The sequence below is a fragment of the Saimiri boliviensis genome, chromosome X (genome assembly GCF_048565385.1).
Source record: "Saimiri boliviensis isolate mSaiBol1 chromosome X, mSaiBol1.pri, whole genome shotgun sequence".
NCBI lineage: Eukaryota > Metazoa > Chordata > Mammalia > Primates > Cebidae > Saimiri > Saimiri boliviensis.
This window is the reverse complement of record NC_133470.1, coordinates 90,698,969-90,717,836: the sequence shown is the minus strand read 5'-3', so window position 1 is coordinate 90,717,836 and position 18,868 is coordinate 90,698,969. Positions and strand designations below refer to the sequence as shown.

Below are 18,868 nucleotides of genomic sequence, written 5' to 3'. Positions count from 1 at the left end.
ACAGTTAAAACATCTTATGATAGTACGCTTACATTTCACTACATTCTTTATCATATTGTTACTACTGTTATTAAACTTGTAATCCCTACACATCTTTGTTTACACTATGAATTATTAGTGACTGATGAATACAATAATAATAACACGTCCTCTGTGTGGATCCTCAAAATTGGATACAGGTCTCAGGCAATTTAGAAAGTTATTTTAGCCAAGGGTGAGGATGCACACACATCATATGGCCTCAGAAGCTACTGGTGACATGTGCCCAAGGTGGTCTGAGCACAGTTTGATTTTTATATTTAAGGAGACACCAGACATGGACCAATAGATATAAGATGAACATTTCTTCAGTCTGGTCTGGAAAGGAGGGACAACTCGAAGCAAAAGTGGAACATCTCAAAGTGGATAGGAGGCTTCCAGGTCACAGGTAGGTGACAGACAGACAATTGCATTTTTTTATTTACTGATTAACCCTTCCAAAGGAGGCAGTCAGATATGCACTTATCTCAGTGAGCAGAGGAATGACAATGAATAGACTGGCAGCCTGGTTTACCCTAAGCAGTTCCCAGCTTGAATTTTCCCTTACCTTAGTGATTTGGGGGCGGAGATACTTCCCTTTCACATCCATATCTACATCTTCAGCATTTTCTGGGTTTGTAATTCGTTTGTGTAGATTCACATTTCTGCTTGTTATTTTTTCTGCCTGAGAAAATGTGTTAACATGTCTGGTAATGCATTTCTACTGGGGTGAATATTCGAAATGTTATTTGTCTGAAAATATTATCATGTCATTTTTGTGTTTGTTATAGTGATAACTGTAAGCCCATCGAAAGAAATAATTTGCTGTTTTCTAACATAACCATTTGTTAAAGCTCCTATCTCAGTGCTGAAATTCCTTATTTGCTTATCCGTGATGTCTACTTTTTCTAATAGAGATACAGTTTGCATCTGTGTTCCCACCCACATCTCATGTTGAATTGTAATCCCCAGTGTTGGAGGTGGCACCTGGTGGGAGGTGATTGGATCATGGGTGTGGAATTCTCAGGAATGGTCTAGCACCATCCCTTTCGTGCTGTTCTCATGATAGTGCGTTCTCATGAAACGCGCTTGTTAAACAGTGTGTAGCACCGCCCCCTCTCTCTTCTTCGTTTTCTGGCCGTGTGAAGGGGAAGCTCCTCCCTTGCCTCTTCTATGACTGAAAGTTTCCTGAGGCCTCCCAGCCATGCTTCCGGTACTGCCTACAGAACCACGAGTCAATTACAGATACCTAAAAATGTGGAAGCAGCTTTTGCATTGGGTATCAGGCAGAGGCTCAAACAGTATGGAGGGCTCAGAAAAAGACAGAAAAATGAAGGAAAAATTCAAGTTTCCCAAAGACTTGTTTAATGGGTTGTCCCTAGGTGGCTGATAGTCATGTGGACACTGAAGACCAGTCTGAGGAGGTCTCAGATTGCAATTTGGAACTTACATGGATGTGGAGTAAGGGTCACTTCTTCTTCTTTTTTTTTTTAATTGAGATGGAGTTTCGCTCTTGTTACCCAGGCTGGAGTGCAATGGCTCGATCTTGGCTCACCACAACCTTCACCTCCTGGGTTTAAGCAATTCTCCTGCCTCAGTCTCCCGAGTAGCTGGGACTATAGGCGCGCACCACCATACCCACTATTTTTTTTTATTTTTAGTAGAGACAGGGTTTTCCCATGTTGACCAGGATGGTCTCGATCTCTTGACCTTGTGATTCACCCACCTTGGCCTCCCAAAGTTGTGGGATTATAGGCGTGAGCCACCGCACCCAGCCTATGGTCACTTTTCTTATGGAATAGCCATAAACTAGTGGCATTGTGCCCCTGCCCTAGGGATGTGTGGAACTTTTGAACTTGAGAGGTGATTTAGGGTTTCTGGTAGAAAGAATTCCAAAGCAGCATAGCATTCAAGGTGGGGCCTGGTTGTTTCTAACAGCCTATGCTCATGTGTTTCAACAAAAAAAATCATGAAAACCTGGCACCTATATTTAAAAGGAAAGCAGAATGTAAAGGTTTTCAAAATTTGCAGGCTGGCCACATGGTAAAAATGAGCAATCTATTTTCTGGGGAGGAAATCAAGCTAGCTGCAAAAATCTGCTTAAGTAACAAGGAGCTGGATGGTTAATAGCCAAGACAATGGGGAGGCCTCAAAGGCATTTCAGAGACCTCTGCAGTAGCATCTCTTCCTATCACAGGCTCAGAAGCCTAGGATGGGAGAATGCATTTATGAGCCACACTCAGGTCCCTACTGCCCTGTACACTGGTCCTCATATCCTAGCTCCTCCGGCACCTGACTTGGCCCAAAGTGGCCCTGATACAGCCTCAGCCACAGGTTCAGATGGTGCAAATTATCGTACTTGGTGGCTTCCAATAGGTGTTAAGCCTGTGGGTGCACAGAGCAAGAGTTGAGGCTTGGAATCCTTGAACTAGATTTCAGAGGATATATGGAAAATCATGGATGTCCAGGCAGAAGCCTAATGCAGAGGTGTAGTCCTCATGGAGAACCTTTACTAGGGTAATGCGGAGGAAAATGTGGTGTTGGAGCCGCCACACAGAGTCTACACTGGAGCACTGCCTAGTGGAGCTGTGAGAGAAGGATCAACATCCTCCAGATCCTAGAAAGCTAGATCCATTGACAGCCTGTAATTGAGTCTGGAAAAGGCATAGGTACTCAATGCCAGCCCATTGGTGGCTGGACCATGCAAAGCCATAGGGTTAGAGCTGCCCATGATTTTGGGAGCCCAGCCCTTGCACCAGTGTGCTCTGGGATGCTTGACATGAAATAAAAGGAGATTATTTTGGAGATTTAAGATTTAAAGTCTTCTCCACTTGATTTCAGACTTGCACAGGACCTGTAGCCCCTTTCTGTTGGCTGATTTTTCTCACAAGTATTTACCCAATGCTAATGCCTCCATTGTACCTTAGAAGTAGTTAACTTGCTTTTATTTTATAGCCTGATAGGCAGAAGAGATTAACCTTGTTGCAGGTGGGACTTTGGATTGGGGCCTTTTGATTTAATGCTTCAACTAGTTAAGACTTTGGGGGGCGCCGGGCACGGTGGCTCAAGCCTGTAATCCCAGCACTTTGGGAGGCCGAGGCGGGTGGATCACGAGGTCGAGAGATCGAGACCATCCTGGTCAACATGGTGAAACCCCGTCTCTACTAAAAGTGCAAAAAATTAGCTGGGCATGGTGGCTCGTGCCTGTAATCCCAGCTACTCAGGAGGCTGAGGCAGGAGAATTGCCTGAACCCAGGAGGCGGAGGTTGCGGTGAGCCGAGATCGCACCATTGCACTCCAGCCTGGGTAACAAGTGCGAAACTCCGTCTCAAAAAAAAAAAAAAAAAAAAAAAAGACTTTGGGGGATTGTTGGGATTGCACTTTGCAAAATGTGAAGGACATGAGATATGAGAGGGGCCAGGGTGGAATTATAAAATTTGGATCTCCGTTCCGACCTAAATCTCAGGTTGAATTGTAATCCCCAGCGTTGGAGGTGAGGCCTCTTGGGAGGTGACTGAATCATGGGGGTGGAATAATGGCGGACTTAAATACTGGAAATAAACCACTACTTATAATGGAATATTTTAGTAAATTTGAGAGAAGAAAGGACTTAGGAAACATTGAAAATGCTATAAAAGCAAGTCAAATTAATCTGAAACAACTGTATGACAGAATAAAAGATGAAGTATAAAATCATGTTTCAAAATTATTAAGCTACTCAGTGTTTTTATAAAATATTCATGATGCATTATTTGAAATCATTTATAAGACAATAGCACTAATCTTTGACCCCAACCTAAAATCTAAGTATAAATAAAGATAAATGTTTGGAAAGATCCACATCTAAGTTTTATCAAATATCGTATCCACATTATGATGTTACTGTTATGATGGTACACTTTCATTATTCCTATTCATATATTTTGTACATTTTATGTGTTTTCCAAGCTGTTATATAATAGGAATTATGCTCATGGTCAGAAAAAAAAGATATCAACAAAAATGTATTTTTCTTTGACAAAATTCTGATATAAGAATAATTAGGAAAAGTGTAAAATTTGTTTGGCGCAGTTATTTTTCCTCTTTTGAACTCCCTTAATTTACATATTCTCAGCCAGTTCTGTTAGAGTTCTTGCCTTTCCATGTTCCTGACTCCTAGCCCTAATAAATGTTAACTTACTATAAATTATGGAGGATAAACTAATATATTCATATTAATGAAGTAACAAAATTATAGTGAGGAAGACTCAGAATGAATAACCATTTCACAAGGATTTTTCATGTGCTAGGACTACAACACAGATCAAAACAGATTCAAATCATGCTCATAGAGCTAATGTTTCATTAAAAAACACAGATGATATTTAAAAAGTAACTAGTAAAATTCTTAGTATACATAGGAGTGCTAAATTATATGTGGTTATTTATGCTGGATATATGTTAGTTATCACATTATTAAATTATATACGTTTTTAGTATTCTGTAGTTTGCCTTTTTATAATCTCGGTGGTCTTATGTGAAGACAAATTTTAATTTTTTCAAAGTTTTATCAACTTTTAATGAATTTTATTTTTATATTTTGATATATATAATAATTTAATAGTTAAACATATTTTCTTTGTCATGAAATTTGATAGTTTGACATTTTGGCCTAAGGTTGTGTATATTTCTCTATGTGGTGTGAAATATGGACCAAGGTTCATATTTTTACATATATATGACCTTTTGCAGCATCTTCTTGTTGAAATACTATTTCCTCATTAGATTCCCAGCTCATGCAAAATGAATTAGTGACAGGTATGGATATTTCTGGTCCTATTCTACTTCTCTGTCCTTTTTCAGTAACACACTACACTGGCTAATCTAGTTAGGCACTAATTCTGGAAGTTACAAATGTGAATTCTCCAACTTTGTGATTCTCTTTCATATTGTTTTGAATATTCTAGTTTATTTGCCTTTATATCAGTTTTAAACACATCTTGCTAATATCTTCAAATATTTTTCTGGGACATTGGTAGGAATTGCATTAACTCTATTGATCAGTAGAACTTTATGCATCTATAGCTTTGAATCCTTCAATCCATAAATATGATACTCCTCTCCACTTAGTAATTACTTGATTTTCTTAGTGTATTTACACTCTTATCATATAGATGTTTTTGTTTCCTATTGATACCGTAACAAATTGCCACAAATTTAGTTGTTTACAACAACACACATTTATTATAAGAGCGTCTAAAGTTCAGAAAATCTAAATTGGGTTTATCTCCACTAAAATTAAGGCATTGACAGAGCTTTGTTCCTCCTGTTGGCTCTAGGGGACAATCTACTTGATTGTGTGTTTTAGATTCTAGTTCCTTTCTCCACTCTTTGGCTCATGGCCTTTACCTTCACCTCTAGTCAACACTATAGCATTTTCCAATGTTTTTCTTATTCTATCTACCTTCTTCCTACTTATAAGGGCCTTTGTGATTCTGTTGGGCTCACCTAGATAATCTAGGATAATTCCAATCTCAAAATACTTAATCACACCTGCTAATTTATTTCTACCATAAAATGTGATGTGTTTCAGTTCAGGGGTTTCTCTGTAAACGTCTTTTGAAGGGGAACTATTATTCTACCTACCACATAGATCTTGATGTTTCTCTATAGAGTGTCACCTAAATATTTTCTATGTGTATTATTTCATGTTTCAATCAGCTTGATTTAATGATTTCATAATGTACACATATTTCAAAACATGTTGTATGCCTTAAATATATACAATTGTTATATCACCTAAACCTTAATAATTTGGAAGAAAAAGGCTGAGTAATACAAAAGAGTGTTTCACTGAAAGAAGAACCATAACTACCAGTGAATATACTACTTTTCTGGAGAAATCATAAAAGAGATGTGATAACAACTAAATTCTCTTTCCTTTCATTTCTGGATACCACTTAAAGTTATATAAGTAAACATGCATTCACTAGAATACAGTTTTAGAAATTATATAGTATAAAGAGTTATCACTTAGGAAAATTTTATGTACATAAAACACTTCCAACTGACAGAACTGTTTTACTTTCAGAATGCCACCCCTCCAGAAATATTCTATGTATTCTATTAGAATTGTTTTCATCATGGAAAAGATGCTTCAACTGATTTTTTTTTTTAATGTGAAGACATGAATGGTCCTATACATATTCATGCATTCTGAATCTAAAACAGATTAACAAAAATCCTGCCTGTAACCATATAGCTATTGCTTGTTATACTTTCTATCTTTTGGTGTATATGCAGTAGCCTCTATTTCACTTGGAATCAAAATTGTATTAATCACTTACCATTTACAACTTTTTTTTTACACATTTCCACAATGTAAGTAGCTTATTTATAACTTGCTTCCTGAACATGCATACTAGTTTCATTCTGCAGATCGCCTTACATAGTGTGGCACTTGTCTTTCTCTGTCTCTCTCTCTCTCTCTCTCTCTCTCTCTCTCTCTCTGGGTGGGGGTGTGTGTGTGTGTGCACGTGTGCGTGCGTGTGTGTGTGTGTGTGTGTGTTTGCATGTGTGTATGTATGTGATTCCCTCTATCTCTCCCCATTAGGTTAAGAGTTAAGAAGTGTCACCACAATCAAATGGGGAGAGAAGCCTAGGAGATATCTCAATAATAATTTAAGATTATCAATTTTATCATAGTCTTGCATTCTTCAAATATATTCCTGAAAAATGGGGAAAACTGATAAAAAGTGAAATACTTCTGGGTGCACTATACTTAACGCTTCATTAATGAGTGACATAAAACTTTGAAAAGTATTTTAAAAGTCAATCAGAAAATGCTTTTGTCTTTGAGAGAAAATGGACACTGTGGATCAGCAATGAAGATACCTAAGAGGCAGGAGAGTCTGTTGGGAGCTCCAAAGAAGGAGCTTTGCAAATGATGACTAGTTGATAAGTGAGAAAATTTAGAGAATCTGGAAATCTGTAGTAAAACCTCTCAGGTCATGAAAAATGGCTGTGGCCTAAATGGAATGGCTTTCCTATTTGATTCAAGCCTCATTTGAAAAAAATAGATAAATTCTTAAGCTGAGTGGATGTGTTTTCTCAGGAGTCCACTGTTCCTATGTATAGTCTCCTAGAAGGTGCAAAAAGTTCCTTGAAGTAGCCCCACACTGAAGAGTGGGTGCACAGGACCCAAAACAGGCATCACCGTGCTTGTAGCTACAGCCCCATCCCCAGGGACACCACGTGCGCAGCACATGCTTTACATTACTCTTCTCAAGAAGGTGATATCATAGTTTAGTTCACATGAATAACACCTTCTTGGGAAAGGCACTGCACGCTGAATGGCCGAATGTGGCATCCCAGACCAAGTGCTCCCTATTCATGCAGCTTTTATTGATGTCCTTATAGAAGTATTATGCGTTTGCATGACCACCAAGATTTATGCCAAGGAACTAGGGAAATTCCAGCACCTAGTGCTGTCCTTTTCATCGTGCCTGGAGTGAGATTTTAACACCTAGATTTTTGTTTTGGTTTCTTTTAATCTCTGCTACTGAGTAGGCTGAGGCAGGAGAATCCCTTGAACCTGGAAGGCAGAGGTTTGGTCAGCAGAGATCCTGCCACTGTACTCAACCCTGAATTACAAAGTGAGACTCTGTCTCATAACAAAACAGAGACAAAATCAAACAGAAAAAAAACTTAAAATTACCGCTTAAGTAGAAAGAACCAGCCACTCAGCAAATCTTCCTGTGGTCCTAAAACTCCAGCTGTGCTACAGAAACCTAAATTCCAAGGAAAGAACCACAGAATACAATAACCTATGTGCAAATAAGTGAAGCGTCAGAGGATACCAGGTTGGACAGAGCAGAAATTTCATTTGTTCTTCAGGATATTCAGGGGGAGGAACCCATAGAAATTAATATGAGAGACCCACAAGACATAGGCAAGACATAGGATGGGCTGCAAGATAAGAAATGCTATTTAATTTCTCTTAGCTCCATACTTCTTTATAGTTCATTTATTTGGTGTGTCTCTCTCTCTGTCTCTCTCTCTCTCTCTCTCCCTCCCCCCTCCTCCCTGCCCCTTTCTCTCTTTGTGTGTGTTAACAAGAATAGCTCTATGATTTTTTTTAAACTCTAAGATTTAGTGTTTGCATTAATACATTTTCCATCCTTTTGTGCTTTTAACATGGGTTTCTTTTAGAAAGCATATGGTTATTTCTTATTATTATGGAATTTGACAATTTCTACGTTAATTGAAGCATTTAGATCATTTATAATAGCATAATGATTTATATACATACATTTAAATCTGCATTACAAGTTGTTTTCTGTTTCATCTTTTTCTTATTTCTAGTTTTCCTGTTTTTCTGCCTTATAGTGGATTTAGTATTTATATGCTTCAGTAATATTTTCTCCACTCTTGGCTTATTAGGTAGGCCACTTTAAAAATGTAGTGGTTTCTCTAGGTTTTACAAAGTTCATATTTAATTCATCACAATCTATCTTCAAAGAATATTATACTAGTTTATGTACAGTTTAAAAATATTATTATAGTATGTTTACAGTTTATCCCATCCTTTATCATATTGTTAATTAATTTTATTAAAGTTCTAATCCACACACACATTTTAGTTTAAACTGTTAATTACTGACTGATAAAATAGTAATAAATTGTCCTTTGTGGGAACCCCCAAAATTTGATACAGGTCTCACTTAATTTAGAAAGTTAATTTTGCCAATGGTTAGGATATGTAAGCATGACACGGCCTCAGGAAGTCCTGGTGACATGTGCCCAAGGTGCTGAGAGCACTGCTTGGTTTCGGTTTTTTTGTTGGTGGTGATTTTAGAGTCTCGTTCTGTGCACAGGCTGGAGTGCCAGGGCCGTGATCTGGGCTCACTGCAACCTCTGCCTTCCAGATTCAAGTGATTGTCCCACCTCAGATTCCCAAATAGCTGAGATTTATAGGCACCCACCACCCTGCTAGGCTAAGTTTTCTGTTTTTAGTAGAAATGGTATTTCACCATGTTGGCCAGGCTGGTCTTAAAATCCTGACCTGAAGTGATCTGCCTGCATCAGCCTCCCAAAGGGAAGGGATTACAGGTGTGAGCCACCATGCTTGGCCAGCACAGCTTGGTTTTATACATTTTAGGGAGACATGCGACATCTATCAACATTTGTAAGATGAACATTTGTTCAGTCTGGTCTGGAAAGGAGAGAAAACTCAGAGCAAAAGTGGAACACCTCAGTATGGTAGGGAGGCTCTGAGGTCACAGGTAGGTGATAGACAAAAGGTCACACCCTTTTGAGTTACTGATTAACCTTTGCAAAGGAGGCAGTCAGATAAGCATTTATCTCAGTGAGCAGAGGGATTACTGAATAGAATGGGAGGCAGGTTTGCCCTAAGCAGTTCTCAGCTTGACTTTTCCCTTTAACTTAGTGATTTGGGGTCTGAGATATTTCCCCTTCACATCCAAATCTTCATCTTGATTATTTTCTGGGTTTTTATTTGTGTAGATTCACGTTTCTACCTGGTATGTTCTCTGCCTGAGGAAATGTGTTAACATGTCTTGTAATGCATTTCTACTGGGGTGAATAATCAAAATGTTCTTTATCTGAAAAATTTATGTCATTTCTGTGGTTCTTATAGAGATAATTGTGAGCCCATCAAAAAAAATTGTCTCAAAATAGTTGGTTTGCTTGTTTCTAACATAGCCATTTCTCACAGTTTCTAGCTCTGTGCTGAAACTCCTCATTTGTTCACTTCAAATGTATTCTTAAAAAATGGGGACAAAAAGATAATTAAAAAGAGGGAAATATTCTTGAGTGGACTATGCTTACGCCTTCATGAATTGGTGACATGAAGTCTGCTTTTCCAGTAGTGATGTTGTTTGGGTCTGTGTTCCCACCCACATCTCTTGTTGAGTTGTGATCCCCAATGTTGGAGGTGGGGCCTGATGGGAGTTGATTGGATCATGGTGGTGGAATTCCCATGAGTGGTCTAGCACCATCCCTGTGGTGCTATTGTCTTGAGAGTGAGTTCTCATGAGATGTGGTTGTTAAACAGTGTGTAGCACCTCCCCCATGCCTTCATCCTGTTTTGGCCATGTGAGGAGCTAGGTCCGCCCTTGCCTCTTGGATATCTGAAAGTTAACGGAGGCCCTCCTTGCCATGCGTCCTGTACAGCCTACAAAACCAGAGCCATTTACAGATACCTAAAAATGTGGAAGCAGCTTTTGCGTGGAGAGTAGGCAGTAAAATGTGATATTCTTGGGTTCAGGGTTTACTCTGTAAACATCTTTTGGAGGGAGGTTATTATTCTGCCTACCATATAGAACTGGTAATTTTTCTATACAGTTACACTTAAATAGTTTATATTATGTTATGTTTCAATTACCTGATTTAATCATTGCATAACATATACATATATCAAAACATCATGTTGTACACCTCAAAAATATACAATTGTTACATCAGGTAAACCTTAAGAAATAGTAAGAAAATTGCCAGGCGCGGTGGCTCAAGCCTGTAATCCCAGCACTTTGGGAGGCTGAGGCGGGTGGATCACGAGGTCAACAGATCGAGACCATCCTGGTCAACATGGTGAAACCCTGTCTCTACTAAAAATACAAAAAATTAGCTGGGCATGGTGGCGCGTGCCTGTAATCCCAGCTACTCAGGAGGCTGAGGCAGGAGAATTGCCTGAACCCAGGAGGCGGAGGTTGCGGTGAGCACAGATCGTGCCATTGCACTCTAGCCTGGGTAACGAGCGAAACTCCGTCTCCAAAAAAAAAAAAAAAAAAAAAAAAAAATTGGAAGAAAATTGGCTGAGTAATACGAAAAAAGTCTTTCCCTCAAAGAAAAGCCATAAATAGCAGTGAATATACTATTCCTTTTGAGAAATCATTAACGAGCTATATCAACTAACTCATACTTTTCTTTGATTTTAGGCTATCACTTCAAGTTATATAAGTAAACATGTATTCACTGTAATATATCTTTAGAAATTATATACTAAAAAGTTATCACTTTGAAAAATTCTATGTACATACAGTAATTCCAACTGACAGAATTTCTTTTACTCTTTAGAATGCCACCCCACACCCCCAAAAGCAAAGATTTTATGTATTCTGTTACCACAATTGTTTTCATTATGGAAAAGATATTGCAACAGATTTTTTTTATGTTAAGTTATACATGGTCTTATACATATTCATTCTGAATCTAAAATACAACATAAACTAAAATCCTGCTGTAACCATAGAGAAATTGTTTTTTATAGTTTCTTACTTTTGGTGTATTTGCTATAGTCTATGATTCACTTGGAATGAAAATTGTAGTAATCACTTACTGTTTATAACATTTTTTACACATTTCCACAATATAAGTAGCTTATTATTTATTTCCCAAACATGCATACTAGTTTCATGCTGCAGAGGGTTTCACCCAGTCTGGTACTTGTCTTTCTCTTGTGCCTGCCCGCTTGTGCGCGTGCTCTCTCTCTCTCTCTCTCTCTCTCTCTCTCTCTCTGTGTGTGTGTGTGTGTGTGTGTGAGAGAGAGAGAGTGTGTGTGTGCATGTGCATGTGTGCATACATGCATTTCCCTCTGTATCTCCCCATGAGGTTAAGAGTTAAGAAGTGTCACCATAAGCAAATGGGGAGAGAAGCCTAGGAGCTATCTCTTGAGTATCAATTCTATCATACCCTTCCGTTCTTCAAATATATTATTTAAAAATGGGGAAGAAAAGATAATTAAAAAGAGGGAAATATTCTTGAGTGGACTATGCTTACGCCTTCATGAATTGGTGACATAAAGCTTAGAAAAGTATTTTAAAGGTTAATCAGAAAATGATTTTGCATTTTAGAGAAAACGAACACTATGGATCAATGAAAGGATCTAAGAAGCAGGAGAGATTTGGGAGCTCTAAAGGAGGAGCCTTGCAAATGATGACTTCTTGATAGATGAGGAGAGTTTAGAGAATTTGGGAATCTGGAGTAAAACTGTCAGGTGATGGACAATGGCTGTGGCCGTTATACAGTGTCTTTCTCATTTGAGCCACCCCTCATTTGGCAAAAATAGATAAATTCTTGAAATATCTGAGTGGATGTGTTTTCTCAGGAGTCCACTGTTCATATGAATAGTCTCCCAGAAGGCAAAAAAAAGTTCCTTGAAGTAGCCTCATTTGAAAAAAAATAGATAAATTCTTAAAGAACCTGAGTTTATGTGTTTTGTCAGGAGTCCACTGTTCCTATGTATAGTCTCCTAAAAGGCCCAAAAAGTTCCTTGAAGTAATCCCACACTGAAGAGTGGGTGCACAGGACCCAAAACAGGCATCACTGTGCTTGCAGCTACAGCCCCATTCCCAGGGACACCACGTGCGCAGTGCATGCTGTACATTACTCTTCTCAAGAAGCCGCCATTCACGTTTTAGTCCACATGAATGACAGCTCCTTGTGAAGGGCACTGCACGCTGAATGGCTGAATGTGGTATCCCAGACCAAATGCTCCTTGTTCGTGAAGCCTTTATTTAAGTCCCAATAGGTGTATGCCTTCGCATGGCCACCAAGACTTACGCCAAGAAACTCTGCAGCTTCTAGCCCCCAGCACTCACCTTTACACCCCTCTCTCGGTGAGATGTGAACATGCAGACTTTGGTGGTGGTTTGTTGTTTTGAGAGAAAATGGACACTATAGATGAGCAACGAAGGGATCTAAGAAGCAGGAGAGTGTTTTGGGAGCTCTAAAGGAGGAGCCTTGCAAATGATGACTAGTTGATAGGTGAGGAAAATTTAGAGGATTTGGGAATCTGGAGTAAAACCTCTCAGCTGACGAACAATGGCTGGGACCTCTATACAGTGACTTTGTCATTTGAGCCAAGCCTCATTTGGCAAAAAGAGAGAAATTCTTGAAGAACCTGAGTGGATGTGTTTTCTCAGGAGTTTACTGTTCCTATGTATAGTCTCCTAAAAGGCCCAAAAAGTTCCTTGAAGTAATCCCACACTGAAGAGTGGGTACACAGGACCCAAAACAGGCATCACTGTGCTTGCAGCTACAGCCCCATTCCCAGGGACACCACGTGCGCAGTGCATGCTGTACATTACTCTTCTCAAGAAGCCGCCATTCACGTTTTAGTCCACATGAATGACAGCTCCTTGTGAAGGGCACTGCACGCTGAATGGCTGAATGTGGTATCCCAGACCAAATGCTCCTTGTTCGTGAAGCCTTTATTTAAGTCCCTATAGGTGTATGCCTTCGCATGGCCACCAAGACTTACGCCAAGAAACTCTGCAGCTTCTAGCCCCCAGCACTCACCTTTACACCCCTCTCTCGGTGAGATGTGAACATGCAGACTTTGGTGGTGGTTTGTTGTAATCCTGGCCACTCAGGAGGCTGATGCAGGAGACTCGCTTGCATCTGGGAGGTTGATGTTTCAGTGAACGGAGATTGCGCCACTGTATTCCCGCCTGAATTTCTATCTGAGACCCTGTCTCAAAGAAACAGAAGTAAAAACAAAATCAAACAGAAAAAAAAAAAAATTACATTATTAGTTAAGCAGAAAGGACCAACCATTCAGCAAAGCTTTCTCTTGTCCTAAATCTCCAGCTATGATGCACAGACCTAAATTCCAACGGAAAAATCACAGAATACAACAACCTAGATGCAAAGAGGTGGAGAAGAGTCAGAGGGTCCCAGGTTGGAGAGAGCAGAAATTTCATTTATCTCTCAGGCTATGGAGTTATAAGAACGCATAGAAATTTATACGAGAGAAAATCAAGACAGATAATGGGCTGGAAGACAAGAAATACTATTTTATTTCTCTTACCTCCATGGTTCTTTATACTTCATTTATTTGGTTGGTCTCTCTCTCTTTCTCTTAGTTTGTGTGTGTTATTAACAAGTAATAATAGCTCTAAGATTTTGTAGCTGTAAGATTTAGTGATTCCATGAATATATTTTCCATCGTTTAACTTTTACCCAACTTTCACAAACGTCTTCGTCTTTAAAATCGAATTGTTTTACAAAGTATAATGTTGTTTTGTATTTTTATGTAATTTGCCAATTTCTGTCTTAATTGAAGCATTGAGATCATGTATATGAAAATAATTTTGATATACATGCATTTAAGTCAACTGGCTTTCTCGTTTTCCACGTTTCATCTTTTCTTATTCCTAATTTTCCTGTTTTTCCTGCCTGATGGTGGATTTAGTATTTTTGTCTTTCACTTCTATTTTCTCTGCTCTTGGCTTATTAGTTAGGTCACTTTGAAAAAAAAAAACAGTGGTTGCTCTAGGGTTAGCAAAGTTCATATTTAATTCATCACACTCTATGCTCAAAGAATATTACACCAGTTTATGTACAGTTAAAACATGATAGTATGCTTACACTTCACTACATTCTTTATCATATTGTTACTACTGTTATTAAACTTGTAATCCCCATACATGTGTGTTTACACTATGAATTATTAGTGACTGATCAATAAAATAATGTCCTCTGTGTGGACCCCCAAAATTGGATACAGGTCTCAGGCAATTTAGAAAGTTATTTTAGCCAAGGATGAGGATGCACACACATCATATGGCCTCAGAAGGTACTGGTGACATGTGCCCAAGGTGGTCTGAGCACAGTTTGATTTTTGTATTTCAGGAGACACCAGACATGGACCAACAGATGTAAGATGAACATTTCTTCAGTCTGGTCTGGAAAGGAGGGACAACTCGAAGTAAAAGTGGAACATCTCAAAGTGGATAGGAGGCTTCCAGGTCACAGGTAGGTGACAGACAGACCATTGCATTTTTTGACTTACTGATTAACCCTTCCAAAGGAGGCAATCAGATATACATTTATCTCAGTGAGCAGAGGAATGACAATGAATAGATTGGCAGCCTGATTTACCCTAAGCAGTTTCCAGCTTGAATTTTCCCTTAACTTACTGATTTGGGGACAGAGGTATTTCCCTTTCTCATCCATATCTACGTCTTCACCGTTTTCTGGGTTTGTAATTCATTTGTGTAGATTCACATTTCTGCCTGTTATTTTTCCTTCCTGAGAAAATGTGTTAACATGCCTGGTAATGCATTTCTACTGGGGTGAATAAATGAAATGTTATTTGACGGAAACAATTATCATGTCATTTTGCTATTTATTATACTGATAATTGTTAAGCCCACCAAAAGAAATATTTATCTCTCAAAATAGTTTGCTATCTTCTAACATAACCATTTGTTACAGTTCCTATCTCAGTGCTGAAATTCCTTATTGGCTCATCCGTGATGTCTACTTTTTCAAATAGTGATAGTTTGCATCTGTGTTCCCACCCACATCCCATGTTGAATTGTAATCCCCAGTGTTGGAGGTGGCGCCTGGTGGGAGATGTTTGGATCATGGGAGTAGAATTCTCAGAAATAGTCTAGCACCACCCGTGTAGTGCTATTGTCTTGAGAGTGAGTTCTCATGAGAAGTGGTTGTTAAACAGTGTGTAGCACCTCCCCCATCCCTTCATCCTGTTCTGGCCATGTGAGGAGCTAGGTCCTCCCTTGCCTCTTGGATATTTGAAAGTTAAATGAGGCCTTCCTTGCCATGCGTCCTGTACAGCCTACACAACCTCAGCCATTTACAGATACCTAAAAATGTCGACCCAGCTTTTGCATTTGGTTGTAGGCAGAGGTTGAAAGAGTTTGCAGGGCTCATAGTAAGACAGAAAGATGAAGGAAAGGTTGAAACTTCCTAAATACTTGTTTAGTGGGTTGTCACTAGGTGGCTGATAGTGATATGAACACTGAACACCAGGCTCAGGAGGTCTCTAATGGAAATTAGGAACTTACTTAGAAGTGGAGTAAAGGTCACCTTTGTTATAGATTAGCAAAACTCTGGTGGCATTGTGGCCCTGCCCTAGGGATTTGGGAACTTCTGAGCTTGAGAGTGATGGTTTCATGTTTCTGGTAGAGGAAATTCCTAAGCAGCATAGTATTCAAGGTGAAGCCTGGTTGCTTCTAATAGCCCATGCTCATGTGTGTCAACAACAACAACAAAATGATGAAAAACTGGCACTTATATTTAAAAGGAAAGCAGAGTGTCAAGGTGTTGAAAATTTGGAGTCTGGCCACAGAAATCAGAAAACAAAATCCTGTTTTCTGGGGAGGAATTCAAACCAGCTGCAGAAATCTGCTAAGTAACAAGGAGCTGAATGTTAATAGCCAAGACAATGGGGAAGCCGAAAAGGCATTTCAGAGACCTCTGCAGTAGGCCCTCCTCCCATCACAGGCTGAGAAGCCTAGGAGGGGAGAATGTTTTCATGGGCCACAGCCAGGGACCCAGTGCCCTGTGCAGTGTTTGGATATTGCTCTCGACATCCTGGCCCCTACTGCACCTCTGATACAGCTTCAGCTGCTGGTTCGTAAGGTACAAACCATGATCCTTGGTGGCTCCCACTTTGTGTTAAGCCTGTGGGTACACAGGGAAAGAGTTGAGGCTTGGGAGCCTCAGCCTAGATTTCTGAGGATGTATGGAGAAGCATGCATGTCCAAGCAGAATCCTGCTACGGGGGTTGGGGGGAGTCCTAATGGAGACTCTTGTCTAGGGCAGTGCAGAGGGAAAATGCGGGGTTAGAGCAACAACACAGAGTCCACACTGGAGAACTTCCCAGTGGGGTTGTGAGAAGAGGGCCACCATCCTCCAGACCCCAGAATGGGAGATCCACTGACAGCTTTTAAGTGTGCCTGGAAAAGGCGTATGTACTCAATGCCAGCCAACTGCGGACTGAACCCTGCAAAGTCACAGGGTTAGAGCTGCCTGAGGCTTTGTGAGCCCACCCCTTGCACCAGTGTGCCCTGGATGGGAAGCACTGACTTGAAGGAGGTCATTTTGGAGCTGTAAGATTCAATGACTTTCCTTCTGGGTTTCAAACTTGCATAGGACCTTTAGCCCCTTTCTATTGGCTGATTTCTCCTGAGAATATACCTAGTTCTTCTACCTCCACTGTGTCTTAGAAATAATTAACTTGTTCTTTATTTAAAAGGCTGATAGGCAGAAGGGATTAGCATCGTTCAGATGAGACCTTGGATTGGAGACTTTTGAGTTAATGCTTCAGTGAGTTGTGACTTTGGGGACTGTTGGGTTGCATTTTGCAAAGTGAGAAGGACGTGAGATTTGGGAGGGGCAAGGGCAAACTTACAAGGTTTGGATCTGTGTCCCTACCCAAATACCAGGTTGCATTGTAATTCTCAATGTTGGAGGCAGGGCCTGTTGGGAAGTTATTGGATCATAAGGGTGGAATTCTGGTGGAATTAAATACTGGGGAAAACCACTATTTAAAATCATATATTTTAATAAATCTGAGAGAAAGTATGGAAGACTTAGAAAACATTTAAAATATTTAAAATGCTATAAAAGCAAGTTAAATATCAGTCAGTAAAAAATTGTATGACAGAACCAAAGATGGCAGTGAAAATCATGTTTCAAAATTATTTACTATGCTACTCCGTGTTAAAATATTCATGATGCATTATTTGAAATCGTTTATAAAGGAATGGTACAAAATTGTTGACCCCCCTCCTGAAACCAAATTAGAAATACAGATAAATGTGTGGAAAGATCTACATTAAATCTTATCAAGTGCTGTGTCCACATTGTGATCTTACTGGTATTATGGTTTTATTTCATTACTGCTATTCATACATTTCATACCTTTTATGTGTTTTACAAGTTGTTCTATAATATATAGGAATTAGGCTTTTGATCAGAAATAAGAGATGTCAACAGAAATGTATTTTTGTTTCACAGAATGCTGATATTAGAATAACTTGGAAAAATGTAGAATTTGTTTTCCAGTTTTTTTTCCTCCTTTGATCTCCCTATCTATACATAGTCAGCCTGTTCAGTTCGAGTTCTTGCCTTTCCATGTTCCTGACTCCTAACCACAATAAATGTTAATTCGTTTTAAATTATGAGAATAAATGAAGACATTCACATTAACTCTGTGACAAAATTATATTATAGCAAGGAAGGTCCAGAATGAATTCATAACCATTAAATTAGGTTTATCCATCTGCTAGGACCACAACACAGATCAAAACAGACTCAAAACATGCTGAGAGAACTGACATCTTATTAAAAAACACAGATGACTTTAAAAAGTGACTAGTAAACATCTTAGTGTACACAGGGGTACTAAATTATATGTAGTTACTTATACTGGATATATGTTATTTATCACATTATTAAATTACACATCTTTTTAGTATTCTGTAGTTTGCATTTTTGTGTCAGTGGTCTTATTTGAAAGCACATTTTAATTTTTTCAAAGTCTATCTTATCTATTTATATTTAATCAATTTTATATTTTGATACCATATATAATAATTAAATGGTCAAAAATATTTTCTCTTTTTTCCGTGTGAAATTTGATAGTTTGACATTTTGGCCTAAGGTTGTGTTAATTTCTGTTTGAAATATGGATCAAAGTTCATATTATTCATAGGAACATCACTTTTCCCAGCATCTTATTGTTTAAATACTATTGTCTTCATTAGATTGCTTTACAGCTTAGCTAAAATGAATTGAGGACATGTATGGATATTTCTGGTCCTTCTATTCTATTGGTCCATTCTTTCTTCAGAAGCACAGTACATTGGCTAATCTAGTTATGCAGTAAATATAGAAAATAGAAGTGTGAATTCTCCAACTTTGTGATTCTCTTTCAGAGGGTTTTGCATATTCTAGCTTATTTGCCTTTTATATCAACTTTAGAATCATCATGCTAATATCTGCAAATATTTTTCTTAGACATTGGTTGGGATTGTATGATCTCTGTAGATCACTAGAAATTTATAAATCTATAGATTTGAATCCATAAATACATAAA

At 38.8% G+C, this 18,868-nt stretch overlaps 1 protein-coding gene across 22 annotated transcripts in view; it reads left to right on the top strand.

Moving 5' to 3' along the window:
* The window catches only part of LOC141582798 (uncharacterized), a 177,988-nt gene that overhangs the window by 50,624 nt on the left and 108,496 nt on the right, over positions 1–18,868 (top strand). For all 22 annotated transcript variants that reach the window (XR_012515685.1, XR_012515693.1, XR_012515692.1 and 19 more), the window contains 2 exons: positions 305–427; positions 14,653–14,775. Coding sequence is in view for 3 of the 22 variants with exons in the window: in XM_074391845.1 (XP_074247946.1) it covers positions 305–427; positions 14,653–14,775 (246 nt within the window). In the remaining 19 variants the exon portion in view is untranslated. The remainder of the gene's footprint in view (positions 1–304; positions 428–14,652; positions 14,776–18,868) is intronic.